The following is a 19,273-nucleotide window of genomic DNA, read 5'->3' as shown; positions in this document are numbered from 1 at the left end:
ATATTCCAAATGAATCCCAATCACAACTTCCCAAGCCAACAATAGTTCAATAAACCCGCAAGAATCTTATTATTCAAGTATTCCAACAAATCTCACAAATGATCTACAACACAAGTAAAAATCTAGTATATCAAGAATATCGGCCGTAACAATGTATTAATGATTATGCATAATGATAACGGAGTTAAACACATCAATGTAATCTCAGAATTCTATCAAATTTGATCAAGTCATAATGAACAAAGTCTTAGTTTCCAACATTTAATACTATATCCTTAGTATCTAGGAATCAAGTAAGGCATGAAGCAAGAAGATCACGTGAATGTACAAGACACAATTCATAACATAATTTACCCCCGAGCATGGTTAACCTTGACACATACATATATGCTCGTCACCTCATATATGTATCACTCTCGCATGTAGCAAACAATGTCAAATAGTAGGAAAAATTTCCTCAACAAAGTTAGGCAAGACACTTACCTCAATTCGGCTAATTCAATACTCAATTTAGCTTTTACTTTACAAGATCCACCTCCGCTCGGCTCAATCTAGCCAAAGATGACTTAAATACATCACACAATGCAAGGAAAAACAATTTTAATTAATAAAGTTATGGTTTTTATTCAATTTCTAAAAAGTCAACTCCCGGGCCCGCCCGGTCAAAACCCGAGTCCTATTCGATTCTCAAATCCCAAATTTCCATTTTTCAAAGTTTTGAAAAAATTCTCAAATTTGTCCTTAGATTTCTCATGAATTTGATGTTAATTCTTGTGTAAAATCATGATATGTAGATGGGAATTGATTAGAGGCACTTACCCAATGATTTGGTATGAACATCCCTTCACAAAATCGCCTCCCATCGAAGCTAGGGTTCAAAATATATCAAAATAAAGCTAAGTCTCGGAATTCTCAGCATTTAACAGGTTGCAGATGTCGCATTTGCGATAGGGGGTTAGCAAATGCGACCCCCACAAATGCGACCCCCGCAAATGCGAACAAAATATCGTAATTGCGAACTGGAGACTTTCCTGCTAAGGTCGCATTTGCGACCAAAACACTCGCAAATGCGAAAAAAGGGGGCCATCGCAAATGCGAGATATTTTTGGCAAAAGCGAACTCCAGCCCAACAACCGAGGTTAGCAAATGCGAGGCTGCTTCGCAAATGCGATGGCCTCATTTGCAACCAAAACATCGCAAATGCGATTAAACGAGAACCAACACTCAAAACTTTAACAAAAACAATCTAAACCCAATCCGAAACTCACCAGAGCCCCCGGGGCCCCAAACCAAACACCCACACAAGTCTAAAAATATCACACGAACTCTTTTGAGCGATCAAAATATCAAAATAACCTCTGGAATCACAAATCGGATGCCAAAACGCATGAAGGTCAAAGAAAACTTGAAGAACTTCTATAATCGCAACCAAGCGTCCGAACCATATCAAATTAACTCCAAATGGCGCCATATTTTGCAGACAAGTTCCATGTGATGAAACGAACCTACTCGAGACTTCAACTCATGCATAACAACCTCAAAATGATGAATCGCACCTCAAGTCAAAATCAATGAACTTTGGAACTTCAACTTCTACAACCGATGCCGAAACCTATCAAAACACGTCCAATTACCTTCAAATTTTGCACACACGTCACAATTGACATTTCAGACATATTCTAACTTCCAGAATCAGAATCCGAATCCGATATCAAAAAGTCCACTCCTGGTCAAACTTCCCAAAAATCTAACTTCCGTCATTTCAAGACTAATTCGACTACGGACCTCCAACTAACAATCCATACGCGCTCCTAAGTCCAAAATTACCCAACAGAGCTAATGGAACTCATGAAATTCCATTTTGAGATCCAATACTAAAAGTTCAAACTTGGTCAACTCTTCCAACCCAAGGCTTAAATCTTGAAGTTTATTTTTCCAAATCAATTTCGGATAACTTGAAAACCAGCACCGACGATTTACGCAAATCATAATACATCATGCGGAGATACTCTGGCCCTCAAACTATCGAGAAAAGTGCAATTGCTCAAAATGACCAGTCGGGTCATTACAACACAAAAGTAGATTATAGAATTACGAAGCTCGCCCATAAGTGGAGCATGATAGGAGGACTCACCTCGATACATAGAACCAGATCTAATTAAGGAAAATATTCCTTTATAACAAATCAAGATCGTACCAGTAACGACAACCAGTATTTTAAAAGGCATTTTCGGGGATAGCCCCGGGGTGAGACGTACCAAAAATGTCCCGAGGCGATGGTGTGGGGCGAAAGTCTCAAGAGGCGTAAGCCCAACAATTCGGGGCGTACGTCCGGGCGTTTGAGGTGAGTTTAGCAGATCCAAGTGATCCTGAATACAGTGGGTGTTGATTCTTTCACACAGTCGATTTTTCGGAGATTCAGAGGTAGCTGCCATGTTTCGCAGACCTTGTCTCTCCTTCCCTATCCTTTTGTTTATTGTATTTGGTCTCAGATTATTATAGACCACGTTTTCCAGACTTGTAATGTATAGATGCTCATGTACTTAGTGATACTAGGTTTTGAGAGTGTGTGTATCGGTATTTGCGAGACTTGTGGATTGTGTTTAAATATTATATTTTCAAAATTAAATAAAATTGTGGTTTATTGAGGTTGTCGGCTTGTCTAGTATCGAGATAGGCGCCATCACGACAGATTAGAATTTTGGGTCGTGACAGATACTCATCCCTACTAAAAAGTATAAATAAGTAATAGATTTCGAACCCATAATCAAATACCTTGTGATAAATCTCAAACTCAAATTTATAATGTTCAAAACCTGAATCCAGTCTCTTATTATTGCTCCTCTTTGTTTTTCTGCTTTTTGCATATATGAAAAGCATACCATTAGATTTTTAACAAAAGAAAAGCATGTGAGCGGCATGGTAAAACAAAAAGTGTTGGATGTCTCGTAAATTTATGCAGTCTTGAATTCTAAAAGAGATTATTCGATATATTTTTGGCTCATGATATATATCAACACTCGGATATCTATTGCAAGTGCATATCTCACTTTTATACAACAGAATATATATATATATATATGTATATATATATATATATATATATATATAGTATTTAAAAAATTATATTTCTCTAAAGAAAATCTAATAAAAGTGCTTAAATCAACACTAAATGTGAAGAACTATTTGATTATATGGATTTAGTCATTAAGAGACGGATTCAAGATTTGAACATTATGAGTTTGAGATTTTATTACAACGCAAATGATTATTGGGTTCAAAATCTATTACTTATTTATACTTCTTAATGGAAGTTTAAACACACGTACATTGATCGAGCATTTATTCGAACCCACAACTAATGGGCTAGATCCACACCTATAGCCAACCACATGAAATAACATTAATCATAATCGACTGCTGTGGATCTAACTGATCAAACAATTAATTTTGCATAGACACAAGTCATTCAACACCATGAGATAACGTTAAAAATCATCATTTTATTGTGGATCTAATTGTTCGAAAAAATTAATAATAACTATCACTATCATATATGAAGAAACTAATGAGACTAGCTAACTCTGGTTCCAAATTCTTTCTCATAGCTAATTTTTAATTGATTTTTTAAATAATTTTGGGGGAAATCTTGATATGCTTGCCAAATTTGCTGAATATCTTTGTCTTCCAGCTTCTTTGAATTAACAGTAGATATTTAGTTAAAGATCATTTTTCTTCATTTTTCCTTAACTAATTTGTTCTTTTGCAGACAAATTAGGGAAGTTAAGCTGCTTGGCCTCCACATCAGCAAATTCGTTTTGGGGATTTTTACACTCTGTAGAAGTCCACCCTTAAAGATAGCCGATAAATATTTTATATATATATATATATATATATATATATATATATATATATATATATATATATTGGCTAGAGATTGTAAATATTTTTGACAGAGTGGTCAAATATGACTTCCCTTTGGCTGTTTTTTTTTTAATTAAAAGTTTTAGATATTTGGTATCAGGAACTTATAATTGGTGTGTTTAATTAGAATTTGCCTCGTCTAGGCCCACTAAAGGAGTAAAGCACCCCTATGTTTTCAATTCCAAGAATCGAATTGAGACATATAACCCCTTAGTAGGTTAATATCTTTATTCAGTCACCTAATAAATAATCACATACCTAAATAACTTGAGCGAAATCCTAATTCTTATGGAGAAAAATAATATTGAAATATCTTAATGATAATATTAGTAATTAACTATTGTTTCAGGAGGTAGTAGAATAGTCCTAAAATTTTAAATCTCCTGGTGGGAACAAAGTACCAAGAGAACCGAATAATATTGACCAGATTTAGGATTTACTATTTGTTCGACGTTTAAAATTGTTAGCATTGAACTCATTATATTTTAACGTTATAGGTTCATACCTACTGTTTTTTACAATTTTAATAATTTTTATACATAAATTTATGTTTCACCTGAAAATTTATGGGTTCAATTGAATCCGTAGATATAATGGTACATTCGCTTATTGAATGAACCACGAATACAAATACTATTATTCTTTGTGTTTGGTTTTTCATATATAAAAAAGATAATTAGGGGGGGAAATATGAAAGTATTGAAACTTCAAAGGGTATTGTTGCGGCCAAACGCACACGCAAGTATACGTGATCGTCAAGTAATAGAGTAGTGAGTAGAGTATTGTTCCCACGAAGACTTATGATTCACTTTTGACTAATTCAAACTTAAATAGCTTATCGATTCAAGCGATTTCTTACAAAATAGATAATTTTCTAATTTACTACCTAAAAACTATCAAGTAATAAAATACTAGAAATCAACCACAACACTTAAATAGTTTTGAATAACAATCAATAGGAGATAATATTCCAGGGTCACGGATTATCTAACAATCATGTTGCATTCTTAGCTTAAAATAACTAATTAATTTATCTGGATTGTTGATTGACAGGGTTGATATTACTCATAAGAATCTGTCGAGTCCTTACTCGCCTATTCAAGCTAACTTAATAACTATATGTCTATGAAATTAAGATTAACAAGAACACATTTACAATTCCTGTATTGCAACCGAGCAAGGCAATTAGGTATATGTCTATCCTAATTGCGAATTCGTTCCCCGATGCACGGGTTTAAGAACTTGCTCTATTTAATTCTATATGCAATCTAGAATTCCCACTTTCGAGTTCAACTCTAGATTCGTAGATAATATTTCACTGTTAGCTACTCAGCAAAATAATTAAAAGCAGAATTAAATAAACAACCCAATATGATAAAATCAACTTCGTCAAATTAAACTTCAAACGTCAAAATTCACGTATACCCATGACCCTAGAACAATAGGGTTCTTAGCCACTCATGTTCATATAATCATCAAAATAATATTTTCAAACATAAAATCAATGAGTACTAGGGAAGGGATGGAAGAATTGATCAAATCCTTGCTCCCGAGTGTTTGGCGCCTCCCCTCTTCTCTCAAAGTCGTGTCTTCTCCCGGTATGTTCTCTCCCCCAGTATGTTCTCTTCCCCCCTCTAAAACTCGTTTTTAGGTCTATTTATATGTGTAGGAAAAGACCTAAACATATAAGACAAGTCCTAGTCAAACCCGGAAATAATTTAAGTCTTCAAAACTCGGATTGGACCTGGCCCCAGGCCTGGCGTCGCCAGCCTCAGCCTGGCTTTTGCTTGGCGTCGCCAGCCTAACGCCAGCCTCAGCCTGGCTTTAGCTTGGCGTCGCCAGCCTCAGCCTGGCTTTAGCCTTGCAAAGCCAGCCTAAAGCCAGCTTCAAGCCTGGCGTCGCCAGGTTCTCTTATCCACTGCTCCTGCGCATGCTTTCGACTTGTAGGTCTCCTTTTTCTTCTACTTTCATCTCCAAGTCACCTACACATAAAATAGACTCAATTAAGCATAAATATAGTATAGTTTAGCATTAAAGTCCCAAAATATAAGGTAAGTAATGCACTAAAAATATGTAATTATAACCAAACATCACTACCCCACACTTAAAGCAATCAAACTACACTTTATATAGACACGACCTTTTTAAACAATTATCCTAACTCATCACACTAAGAATCTTTAAAATAGACTAAGCACAAGAGTATAACCTCTTCACATCAAAATTTGACTCATAAGTACCACGCATTATTCACAACTCACTCACTTACTCTAACATAGAGGTTAATGACATTACCTTTCCTTCATGAATCAAGTGCCCTCACACAATAAAAGAGAGTAGTTCCACACACAATAAAAATTTAAGAACAATTAGGAACTCAAGATAGAAAGAATTCACTCACTCTCTGAAATAACATTCATATGCCACAAAAGATGCGCCATAGGCTTGCCCATAGTGTACTACTCTACTAATTGAGCTCATTCAGCCTAGGATCAAGTAGGACTTTAATTGGTTGTAATGTAGGCTACGGGTCGGGTAGGATACATTTGGATATAAGAGTGACTATGCCTCCCTAAGCACTTTTAATACATGTACTTTAACATTTAACCCCACACTTATGTCAAACCATAACTCCACCTTCACATCGATGTATATTAACTCCATACTTCTTTAAGCACAATTATATCAAGAGTCACCACTATCAAGGAATATTGTTCACAGCAATACAACTATTTTTTCCTTTCTTTTCTTTCCTTTTCAATTCAAGTGGCTTTTCTTATTATTTTTTTTATTTTTTATTTTTTCAAAACAGTGCACCTTTCTCCTTATTTCATTAGTTTCACTCAAAAGCCAAACCAACCGCCCCGCATTTTAACTTTTACAAAGTTCATAACAATTCAAGTGCTCATGAGAGGTGAAAATGTTCAAATAGATGGTTAATTCAAAAAAATAGGTAAGGCTTATAATGTGGTTGCCAAAGAAACAAGATTACAGGCTCAAAGGGGTTAACTACGATACATAATAATAAGGTGGGTATATTATATAACTAGTTCAACAAAGAAACGCCTATATCACTTCCAAGACTGAACAAAACTACTATTTCGCTTTGCAAATAAACGGGGCACGTTCTAGACATCAAATGCAATGCACAGAATTACACACAAACCTCACATATACATGGCACATAACTCACTTAGGATTGGACTCATCAAAATATTCTAGTCAAAGCAGTTAAGCAAAGTTAAGATCATACGATTTAAGCTACTTATACAAGAGTCAAAAACTGAGCTTAAGCATCACAACCAAAGTACTCACTATTCTCAAGGCATAACAAAGTTAAGAGATATTACTCCAATTCAATTCATCTCACAGTGGCTCCTACTCCTAAAAAAATATAAAACTACCGACACCCGGTTCAAATAAAACCCTTGAAAAAGAACCGCGACACAAAGAAAAATCAAGGAGAATTATTACACTACCTAACAAAAGAAAATCTTTTTTTTCAACTTAAATCCCTCAAGAAACCTTTCGAATGAGATCCATAGTCGGAAAAAGTCCAAAATTTTATGAATTTCTTTTTTACTACACTAAGAACGAGTACTACAACTAAGCTAAGATAGCACAGAAAAACACTCAGACAATCTCCTCACCCCACACTTAAAATTTTGGAATGTCCTCAATGCACACTATAAATAACAAGAAGGGAAACAAAGAGACTCCCTGGTAGGCTAAAGGCCGAAGAATTAGCAGCTCACGGGATACTCAAACTTCTCCCAAGTATGGTCCTTTGTGTGGGCACCCCACACTTAGTTCTCACCATATAACTCACTTTTTTACTCTTCCAATGACTTTATTTCCTATGCTTATCATCTTACAAAATCAAAACAAACACTACGAAATAATATAATAAAATCAAAAATAAAAGAAAGTAGTAAAACTGGGTTGCCTCCCAACAAGCGCCTGATTTAACGTCGCGGCACGACTCAACATGTGTTTAAATATCTGCCAAGTCCACTGAGGTCTTGTGATGTGCAATGTCACCACCCCAATAATATTTTATTCTCTGGCCATTTACCAAGAAGGTATCACTTGAGCTTGTATCACGCAGTTCCACCGCTCCGTGAGGCATCACATTTACTACAACAAAAGGACCTGCCCAACGAGACTTAAGCTTTCCAGGGAATAGCTTCAACCTCGAATTGAACAAGAGAACTTCCTGACCTGGCTCAAACTCTCGATGTTGGATGTGCTTGTCATGCCACCTCTTCGTCTTTTCTTTATATAATTTGGCATTTTCATATGCGTGCAATCAAAACTCATCAAGCTCGTTGAGTTGCAGCAACCTATTCTCACCAGCTGAATCCATATCCATATTTAGCTTTTTATCGCCCAATAAGCTTTATGTTCAAGCTTGACGGGCAAGTGGCATGCCTTCCCATAAACCAACCTATATGGAGAAGTACCTATGGGAGTCTTATATGCAGTTCGATATGCCCATAATGCATCATCCAGCTTCCCGGCCCAGTCTTTTCTATTTCCACTTACTGTTTTCTCCAGAATCCGCTTTACCTCTCTGTTTGAAACTTCTACTTGACCACTCATTTGGGGATGATAGGCAGTGGAAACTTCGTGCTTAACTTCATACTTTGCAAGAACATTATTCAGCAATTTGTTATAAAAGTGAGTTCCTCCGTCGCTTATTAACACTCTTGGAGTCCCAAAGCGCGTGAAGATGTGCTTCTTTACAAAGCTTACCACTACCTTTGCATCATTAGTAGGAAGAGCAATGGCCTCCACCCACTTAGAAACATAGTCGACTGCCACCAAGATATACCTGTGACCATTACAATATGGGAACGGTCCCATGAAATCAATTCCCCAAACATCAAAAAGCTCTACTGCCAGAATATTTTGCAAAGGCATTTCGTGATTCCTCGTGATAGTTCCGGTTCTTTGGCATCTGTCACACTTTTTAACAAAGGCATGTGCATCCTTAAATAATTTTGGCCAATAGAAACCTGATTGTAGCACTTTTTGGGCAGTTCTATCCCCACCGTGATGACCTCCATATAGCGAAGCATGACAGCCATGCAATATTGCATTCATCTCTTCCTCAGGAACACACCTTCGCACCAACTGATCTGCGCACTGCATATACAGGAATGGCTCATCCCACATGTAGAGCCTCACATCATGTAAGAATCTTCTTCTATTGTCAGGTGTCAATTCTGGTGGCGTCACCCCACTTGCAATAAAATTCACATAATCTGCATACCACGGGGCTTCACTTGAGGTGACTGCTAATAACTGCTCATCAAGAAATATTTTTTTGATCAACCCCCCTTCTGCTACATGGTTCCGATTTTCTAATCTGGACAAGTGATCAGTCACTTGATTCTCTGTTCCTTTTCGATCTCGGATTTCTAAGTCAAATTCTTACAATAGGAGGACCCAACGAATCAGCCTCGGCTTGGCGTCTTTCTTTTCAAACAAGTATCTGATAGCTGGATGATCTGTGTAGACGATAACTTTTGTTTCCACTAGATAAGATCTGAACTTCTCAAACGCCCACATCACTGCAAGCAACTCTTTTTCAGTAACTGTGTAATTCATCTGAGCTGGATTTATAGTTTTGCTCGCATAATAAATAGAGTGAAAGATTTTATCCCTCCTTTGCCCTAAAACAGCTCTGATTGCTATGTCACTTGCATCGCACATCAACTCATATGGCTGTCCCCAATCTGGGGTGATGATAATTGGTGCAGTCACCAACCTTCCCTTCAGCTCCTCAAATGCTTTCAGACATGCATCATCAAACTTGAAGGTGACATCTTTCTCTAGAAGCCTACACAAAGGAGAAGAAATTTTCGAAAAATCTTTAATGAATCGACGATAAAAACTTGCATGGCCCAAGAAACTGCGAATGCCTTTGGCGGATGTCGGTGGGGGCAATTTTTCAATCTCCTCCACCTTTGCTTTATCTACCTGCAGACCACTTTTTGACACCTTGTGCCCCAAGATTATACCTTCACGTATCATAAAATGGCACTTTTTCCAGTTTAGTACCAAGTTTGTCTTTTCACACCTAGCAAGCACTTTATCAAGGTTCATTAAATAATTATCAAAAGAATACCCAAACACAGAAAAATCATCCAACTTCCACAAATCTTTCAACCATATCAGTAAAAATAGCCATCATACACCTTTGAAAAGTCGTAGGTGCATTATAGAGACCAAAGGGCATTCTCTTGAACGCATACGTGCCATAGGGACACGTAAATGTGGTTTTCTCTTGGTCCTCTGGGGCTATAGCAATCTGATTATACCCCGAATAACCATCTAGGAAACAGTAGTATTCCTGGCTAGCTAACCTATCAAGCATTTGGTCAATGAAAGAGAGGGGAAAGTGATCCTTTCGGGTGGCATTGAAAGTGATCCTTTCGGGTGGCATTGTTCAATTTTCTATAATCTATGCAAATTCTCCACCCAGTGACAGTTCTTGTAGGAATTAAGTCATTATTTTCATTAACCACTACAGTCATCCCCCCTTTCTTAGCCACACATTGAACGGGGCTTACCCATTTACTATCAGAGATCGGGAATACAATACCTGTATCAAGCCACTTAATCACTTCTTTTCTTACCACCTCTTTCATGATTGGATTTAGGCGGCGTTGTTGCTCTACACTTTGCTTGTGTCCGTCCTCCATGAGGATTTTATGCATGCAGAAAGCTGGACTAATGCCTTTAATGATCGTCCAACCAATTGCTCGCTTGTGCTCACGTAGCACTCTCAACAACTTTTCTTCCTGCAATTTAGACAAGTTAGAAGAAACAATAACAGGTAAAGTGTCAGAACTACCCAAATAAGCATATTGAAGGTGAGGGGGTAGGGGTTTAAGCTCTAATTTTGGAGCTTCTTCAATTGACGGCTTTGGAGGAGACCCACTTGGCCTATTCAGGGGCTCAAAGGGGTGTATTCCCTGCATGTAAGCACATGATGCATCTAGGATATGCATCATCTCCTTAACCTCATTATCAATCTCCAAGATATCGAACAACATAAGTGCTTTTTCTAGAGAATCGTCTAGTTATACACTCGTGTCAAGACGTTGCTCATCCACCTCCACAACAGATCTCATAGAGAGCTCCTCATAGTGGCGGGGAAGTTGGATCGCTTTATAGACATTAAAAACTGCTTCCTCGTTGTCCATCCTCATAATTATTTTTCCCTCTCTCACTTTAATTATTGCATCACCAGTAGCCAAGAGAGGTCGTCTCAATATGATTGGAACTTGTTCATCAGCCTTAAAATCTAGAATAATGAAGTCAGTTGGGAAGATAAATTTCCTAATTTGTAGCAACACATCTTCAATCACTCCTTCAGGGTAGGCTATGGACCTATCAGCTAATTGCAACATCACAGTGGTTGGTCTTGGAGATCCCAAACCCAATTGCTTAAACAAGGACAAAGACATTAGATTTATGCTCGCCCCCAAATCACAAAGAGCACGACCCATGTCAATATTACCAATTCGCACAGGGATGGTGAAGCTGCCAGGATCCTTAAGCTTTTGAGGAAGCTTGTTTTGGACCCTTGAAGTGCACTCCTCAGTAAGTGCAACTGTCTCGAACTCAGTCAATTTCACGAAGTACATCCACCAATGGAATATTCAATTGAACCTGGCTCAACATAGAGAGAAATTTGTTGAACATGCGATCATCATTCTTTTTCTGCAATCTCTGGGGGAAAGGTGGTGGTGGCCTTGAAGCTTCCACTGGCTCTGAACCTGTATCATTTTTCTTTGACTCTTGTATTGCCTTAGGGATCAGCTCCCCCTTAGGTATAGGCTTGTCCTTTATCTTCTTTGGCACTTCTTCTAGTTCCCTCCCGTTTCTGAGTGTAACTGCATTAACTTGAGGGTTCTTCTCTGTATCACTGGGAAGAGCGCCTGCAGGTCTAGTGTTTTGATTTGCTGCTAACTGTCCCATTTGCCTCTCAAGATTTCTGAAATCGGTCCTGAGCTGTTGATTGTCAAGCAACAACTTCTTCAGCAAGTCATTTGTACTCTCTTCTGTTTATAGGGGTGGTTTCTGAGGTTGATTGAAATTTCCTTGGGGCCTATACTGATTCTGATTCTGTTGATTTTCACCCCATGAGAAGTTAGGATGATTCCTCCAATTTGGATTGTAAGTATTCCCATATTGTGCATGCTGATTCATTGGACCTCTACTCTGTTGCCCCATAGAGTATATAGATTCAGGATTCGTGGGGCACATGTCACTCATATGACTGTCACCACATAGTTCGCACCAAATAGACATCTGTTGTACATGTTTCATCTGTTGTGTTTGTTGCATTGTCATTCTATTCATCTGATTTGCCAATTTTGCTATATCGGCTCTCATGGCTGAGAAGTCATCAAGCTCAATCAATCCGGCTGCCTTCTGCTTAATTGCTCTTCGTGAGTCCCTATCTCCTTGCCAATTATGGTCATTAGCAGTGAAGTTATTTAGCAAGAGTTGTATTTCACTATACGGCCTCGCCATGCAACTACCCCTACAAGCTGAATCAAGATTTATCTTTGATGCCTCATCTAGCCTATCAACAAATGTGTGACCCAATGCCTCATCAGTTTGATAATGATTCGGGCAGTCTCTGAGTAGCTTCTTGTATCTTTCCCAAGCTTGACGAAGTGTCTCTCTATCTCGTTGTTGGAACCCAAGAATTTGGCTCCTCAGCGACTTTGTCTTCTTAGTAGGGAAAAACTTGATTAAGAATTTCCTTGCTAGATCATCCCAAGTATGGATTGAGTTCGCGGGCTCCTTTTGCAACCATTCCTTAGCTTCCCCCAACAGTGAAAAGGGAAATAGTGTCAGCCTCACATAGTCCTTGGAAACGTTCGGATAATTATATATGTCCGTAATTTTCAGGAAATTCTGAATGTGCCTTTGCGGGTCTTCATGAGATAGACCCATATATTGCCCTGTGGACTGAATCAGTTGTACCATGTATTGTTTGAGTTCAAAACGCCCCATGATATCAGGCTTCACAATAACTTGAGTCATATTAGCAAGATTGGGCCTTGCGGCTTTTATTACCGCACGCTCTTCATTACCTGCCATCTCTGTTGGCTGTGATTGAACTACGATGTCCAACTCTCCTTCTATTCTAGTTCTTGCTTCGACTTCCCTCCTCACTCTGTGAAGTGTTCGTTCAATTTCAGGATCAAGAGGAAGGAGATTGTTTGTGCTTCTACTCCTCCGTATTCAAGAGAAGAGCATGCGTTAACACAAACAAGGTAAACTGAAAATTAGAGCTTGAACAAATAACTAATAAAAAGCTTAACTCAGTCAAGTAGCTAATTTCTAAGTCCCCGACAACGACGGCAAAAACTTGTTGTGGCCAAACGCACACGCAAGTATACGTGGTCGTCAAGTAATAGAGTAGTGAGTAGAGTATCGTTCCCACGAAGACTTATGATTCACTTTTGACTAATTCAAACTTAAATAGCTTATCGATTCAAGCGATTTCTTATAAAATAGATAATTTTCTAATTTACTACCTAAAAACTATCAAGTAATGAAATACTAGAAATCAACCACAACACTTAAATAGTTTTGAATAACAATCAATAGGAGATAATATTCCAGGGTCACAGGTTATCTAACAATCATGTTGCATTCTTAGCTTAAAATAACTAATTGATTTATCTGGATTGTTGATTGACAGAATTGATATTACTCATAAGAATCTGTCGAGTCCTTACTCGCCTATTCAAGCTAACTTAATACCTATATGTCTATGGAATTAAGATTAACAAGAACGCATTTACAATTCCTGTATTACAACCGAGCAAGGCAATTAGGTATATGTCTATCCTAATTGCGAATCAGTTCCCCGATGCCCGAGTTTAAGAACTTGCTCTATTTAATTCTATATGCAATCTAGAATTCCCACTTTCGAATTCAACTCTAGATTCGTAGATAATATTTCACTGTTAGCTACTCAGCAAAATAATTAAAAACAGAATTAAATAAACATCCCAATATGATAAAATCAACTTCGTCAAATTAAACTTCAAACGTCAAAATTCACGTATACCCATGACCCTAGAACAATAGGGTTCTTAGCCACTCATGTTCATACAATCATCAAAATAATATTTTCAAACATAAAATCAATGAGTACTAGGGAAGGGATGGAAGAATTGATCAAATCCTTGCTCCCGAGTGTTTGGCGCCTCCCCTCTTCTCTCAAAGTTGTGTCTTCTCCCGGTATGTTCTCTCCCCCGGTATGTTCTCTTCCCCCTCTAAAACTCATTTTTAGGTCTATTTATATGTGTACGAAAAGACCTAAACATGTAAGATAAGTCCTAGTCAAACCCGAAAACGAATTAAGTCTTCAAAACTCGGATTGGACCTGGGCCCAAGCCTGGAGTCGCCAGCCTAACGCCAGCCTCAGCCTGGCTTTTGCTTGGTGTCGCCAGCCTAACGCCAGCCTCAGCCTGGCTTTAGCTTGGTGTCACCAGCCTCAGCTTGGCTTTAGCCTTGCAAAGCCAGCCTAAAGCCAGCTTCAAGCCTGGCGTCGCCAGGTTCTCTCATCCACTGCTCTTGCGCATGCTTTTGACTTGTAGGTATCCTTTTTCTTCTACTTTCATCTCCAAGTTACCTACACATAAAATAGACTCAATTAAGCACAAATATAGTATAGTTTAGCATTAAAACCCCAAAATTTAAGGTAAGTAATGCACTAAAAATATGTAATTATAACCAAACATCAGGTATAGTATGAAACTATCTTTTCGATGATTATGATTTTATGCCCAAAATAAATATGCATGTTCCTATGTTGTGATCACTACACGAGAAAGCAATATACAAGTGCAATATATTTAGGTTATGAAATCATGAATATGACTGCTTCTTAATCAACATGTCACCTTCTTATATTTAGGTCGTTAGGTTTTTTTATATTCTTAGATATCGACAATCGGACGTAAATCGTGAAACTTCATTATTTTTAAATATGCACTAACAAATTACCAAATGGTGTGTTGAGATAAATGAGATCCTTTCACTCTAATCAGAGTTCTCGGGCTTGACTGATAAAAATAGAGAAATCTCAAGTTGAGAGTGAGATCTTTGCGGTGTGAATCTGAATTAATCGAATCCATTTCTCTTCGCTTAAATTAGAGAAACTGCGTTTATCCCTTTTGAAATTTCCTTCAATTTGGGTTTTTATGAATAAAATGTGAGGATTAGAGATTTAGAGGTAGAAAACCAGCTTTTTGAAAGGTTTCGTATATATCTCACCTTCCCTCAAATGAGAAATTACCTAATATTTATTTCGGAAGACCCCTCTATATAACTTTAAATTGTTAATTAGGTTTTAGCCTTCAATATTTGTTAAACGTAATAACTTAATTGATCAAATAAGATAAATACATGCCATGACAGAGGTCGTATCCCGGGGTCAAGGAGAAGAACTGGCAGTCTTCTAAGCTATCAAGCTTCCGAGGAAGGACGATATATGACACCTTAGGCAATCACACAAAATATTGTATAAGACAAAACACAAATTCATATGGTGTATGCTTTTTGACTCGATGATAGCTCGGTCTAAAAAATAAGGAATTAATTTAACTTGGTATATATGAACGAATGTAGTCAGAGGCGGATCCAGGATTTTGGCAGGATAGGTGCACTATTAAGAAGACATGGATCCAGAATATAAATTTTATGGGTTCAACCTTTAGTTCTTACGATTGCGTACCCATTGCACTTTTGGAATTATAAGTTCAATATTTTTTAAAATAGTAATTTTCTTACATCTATATCTATTTTTCATACTGAAAATATTGAGATCAGTTGAACTCATTGACTATATGTTACATCATACACTGCTACTAGTTTTAATATACATATTTTGTTAATCATATAAGATTTTACGGCGACAAAAGAAGAAGAAAAATTTCAATGTGTGAAAATTTTGAAAGAATAAACTAAACAAAAAAAGAAATAAAAAGAAAAGTACTTAATTAATACGCAAAAAATAACATCAGACACGCTCATCTCCCGTGGGCGTCTACTTTTAGAAAAAAGAGAGGAAAAAACAACAAGATTGACATAAGATTTGAACTCACAACCTCACCTAGAGAGGTACACTCAATAACCATCACACAATATAATACTTTGAGCATGAGTGCACACACATCTATTTAAATATTTTTGAAAAAATATAATATTACTATACATGATTTAGGGCGAGGAGCATGAGTTCACGTGCCCCATGGAACCCCCTAGATACGCCGCTGAATGTAGTGATCTCGAGACTTCATTTTCCTTTTTAGTTTTTAGTATTGTGTACACGTATTGTAGCCCGACTAATTCAGAATCAAATAAGGCCCATAAAAGGAGGATGCATTCCCTATAAGAATTGTTTTTTATTCCCAAGGCCTAAACACAAGAACTCCTATTAAGAGTGAAGAGATTCTATTCATCCCAACCACAACCTTTTATTAGTGGTAATCGAGATTAATTATTTGCTCTTCTTTGTTTTTTCAAAATCTTGAAATTTAATGTCTTGTTTTCATGGATGCTTCCCTTGTTAATATGCTTTCTAGTCAACTACACACAATAATATCCAAAGATACAAACCCTCAAAGAGAAAATTAAATACATTACCGATGTGTTTGGTATGTACTCCGTATTTGAGGGTTATCTAATACTAGGATTTCTCTCTAAAATACTTAAGTGATTATATCTCTAATATACTTGGGGGTCCTTTGGTATAATAATGAAATATTCCATAGGATTAACTATTCCATATCAATCCCACTATTATAATATAAAATTTATCCCAAAATTAGCTATAATAGTATAACCAAACTTGGGATTAATATGATTCAAAATTTTATCTCGAAATTATTATTCATTCTTACTGTAAAGGTCATCTAGTAAGCATTAGTCTTTTGTTAGCTTAGTGAATTAATTAATGATCAAAGCAGTACATTGACATACACATCCTTTATATTTATTCATACATTGACATACACATCCTTAACCAGACTAAAGACGTAATATAAACTTCAAATTTCACGGTAAATACAACAACAACAATAACAACTTATAAACCTTAATTCCGAAAAAACTTTAACGAGAAAATTAATTTTTTTGCGAAAGTTAAACTGAAGTAACACTGGGTAAGAAATGTTCGGAAGAACGTGACAAAGTTGAATCGGAGTTCGAAGAATTAAACTGAAAAATCGAAATTCAGAATACATTGGCTAATTCTTAAGTAGCAGCAGTGATGGGCCATTACTAGATCAAGATGTTTGATTCAAAGTTTAAAAGTCCAAACCACATTAAGGCCCAACTCAAATTTTAACTCAAGACCACAACAATAACCATATGGATCTCTACAGCTGATCATCTCTTAGATCATCTTCTCCAATGTACCAAAACGATAAGCCAAACAGAATCTTCCAGAAGTTCCAGAAAATACCCCATTAAATCTCCAACATATTTATAACGCTCTTATCCTCAAAGTACACAACAGATTAAGAAAAAAATTAAGAAAATACGCAGAGAAGTAGAAGAAAAAAAAAGGTGTAGAAATGGCGCTTTTTGGTGATCCTTTCAGACAATTCTTATTGAGTCCCACAATTTACCGCAGCTCTTCTGGTTCTGCTGCTCTTCTGGATTGGTTTGAATCCCCTAATTCTCATATCTTCAAAATCAATGTCCCAGGTATTGTAGATGTTATTACATAGATGTTATTCAAAATCAACATTTATTTGCTTTTGTTTGAAACTACTGTAAATAGAAATTGTCATAACCAATTGTGTTAATCGAGTTGATTGATATTTTAGTAGATGTAATTACATAGACAACCATACTCAATTCAGTAAAATTGTTTGATCTTAAAAATATACCTCAATAAATATAACATTGTCTGCCATTCACATAATTAAGTAGAGTTTTCTGGAAAAACAAAACTACTAATTTGAGGAAGATCGCCTAGGAATGAGAGGCATAGGGCTAAAGGAGAGACAAAATAGGATGAGTGATAGATCATATAATCAATCGCAACTTTAAGATTGAAATGTATATGTGACCAAGGGTGATGAGTTGAACACCTTTCATCCTAAGATTGTACCGTTTATAGGGTAAAATATTATTTGTTATTGTTTAAAAAATAGACTTTGAACACTCTTATTGAATTTTGTGGCTTTGCCACCGATAGTAATTGTTGTACTACAGATCCACCCCTGATTTCGTTTAGGATGCAATCGTTGAAAGGGGGTTTATGCACAGTTGTGGAATGAATTTGACAGGGTATAACAAGAAGGACATAAAGGTGCAAGTCGAAGATGGGAATGTACTAGTAGTGAAGGCGGAGGGTGGCGGCAAAAAGGACGAATTCCACGGAAAAGAGGAGATAGTGTGGCATGTGGCGGAGAGAGGCGGAGGAAAGGGAGATTTCTCTAGGGAAATTGAGCTGCCAGAAGATGTGAAGGTGGATCAAATCAAAGCTCAAGTTAAGAATGGTGTTCTCACCATTGTTGTACCAAAAGATGCTAATCCAAAACCATCTAAAGTTAGGAACATAAATATTACCAGCAAGTTGTAAAATCTTGGCTATGGAACAATGGAAATAAGGATGTGTTTTGTGTAGGTTGTGTTATGGAATTTGATAATGTAACAAAGTTGTTGTAGAACAATCAAAGTTTTTGTATCTAAGTTAATGCATTTCAATTTCTATCATCCCTTTTTTCTTTCCTAATTTTACACTACAATATACTAAACCATTGATCTTGTTGAAATGTCATTTGTCTTGATTATAGGTTCTTGGTTATATCTAGAATATTATGTTTTTGGTAACGTTGTTTTGTTTAATTCTATTTGTGATCTTATTCTTTTAATAACACTCATCTTTTTACCTATCTATACAGTGTATTTTTCCCGCGAACACCCCTTTCTATAAGGTGGCTCCGCCACTGCTTCTGATAATCACCCAAATATGATCGGTCCCGACTACACGAGGTGTAGCAAAAGAGGCCAGATGATGACAATTAAGAGGTTGTCATTGCTGTTCCTAATCCTACAAAAGAAGAGATCCAATGGCAAGGCAGGGCTATACGCCCGTTTGCTCCAAACATTGGGGAACGGGGCAATGCTCTCCCCCAAAATATGTTGGAATTATAATACAAAAATTTATAGTATTGACATTAATAAGTTTTGTTTTTTTTTTTTAATAATTATGATTTATGTGGCTCATTGCATGTAAAACTGAATATTACTGGATTTTTCATCCATAAGGCATAAGCGGATTGAGAATAACGGA

General features: G+C 36.8%; 2 protein-coding genes across 2 annotated transcripts; one reads left to right on the top strand and one right to left on the bottom strand.

Moving 5' to 3' along the window:
• Positions 1–7,918: 7,918 nt before the first annotated feature.
• LOC138909220 (uncharacterized) lies at positions 7,919–13,050 on the bottom strand. Its single transcript, XM_070200408.1, has 10 exons — positions 12,875–13,050; positions 12,310–12,526; positions 11,639–11,949; positions 11,022–11,520; positions 10,535–10,733; positions 9,910–10,091; positions 9,416–9,741; positions 8,680–9,295; positions 8,494–8,568; positions 7,919–8,110 (listed from the first exon to the last, which is right to left on the bottom strand). Exons 1-10 carry the CDS (start codon positions 13,048–13,050, stop codon positions 7,919–7,921), a joined length of 2,793 nt encoding a protein of 930 aa, XP_070056509.1.
• Positions 13,051–17,339: 4,289 nt separating this feature from the next.
• On the top strand, positions 17,340–18,693 carry LOC104109461 (15.7 kDa heat shock protein, peroxisomal). Its single transcript, XM_009618774.4, has 2 exons — positions 17,340–17,676; positions 18,264–18,693. The coding sequence occupies exons 1-2, from the start codon at positions 17,544–17,546 to the stop codon at positions 18,557–18,559; spliced, it is 429 nt and encodes a 142-aa protein (XP_009617069.1). The 5' UTR covers positions 17,340–17,543; the 3' UTR covers positions 18,560–18,693.
• Positions 18,694–19,273: the final 580 nt, after the last annotated feature.

This window comes from Nicotiana tomentosiformis, chromosome 4 (assembly GCF_000390325.3).
Source record: "Nicotiana tomentosiformis chromosome 4, ASM39032v3, whole genome shotgun sequence".
Lineage (NCBI taxonomy): Eukaryota > Viridiplantae > Streptophyta > Magnoliopsida > Solanales > Solanaceae > Nicotiana > Nicotiana tomentosiformis.
The sequence above is the reverse complement of the archived record's forward strand: the minus strand, read 5'-3'. Positions and strand labels throughout refer to the sequence as shown.

Excerpts from the sequence above, each read along its gene's own strand:
- LOC138909220 (XM_070200408.1), bottom strand. The coding sequence starts at position 13,050 with ATGGCAGGTAATGAAGAGCGTGCGGTAATAAAAGCCGCAAGGCCCAAT. Across the intron at positions 9,296-9,415 it reads CATCCAGCTATCAGATACTT|ATTAGAAAATCGGAACCATG; the intron begins GTTTGAAAAGAA and ends TCACTTGTCCAG. Across the intron at positions 8,111-8,493 it reads TAGAAGTTTCAAACAGAGAG|CTATTCCCTGGAAAGCTTAA; the intron begins GTAAAGCGGATT and ends TCGAGGTTGAAG.
- LOC104109461 (XM_009618774.4), top strand. The coding sequence starts at position 17,544 with ATGGCGCTTTTTGGTGATCCTTTCAGACAATTCTTATTGAGTCCCACA. Across the intron at positions 17,677-18,263 it reads CTTCAAAATCAATGTCCCAG|GGTATAACAAGAAGGACATA; the intron begins GTATTGTAGATG and ends TGAATTTGACAG.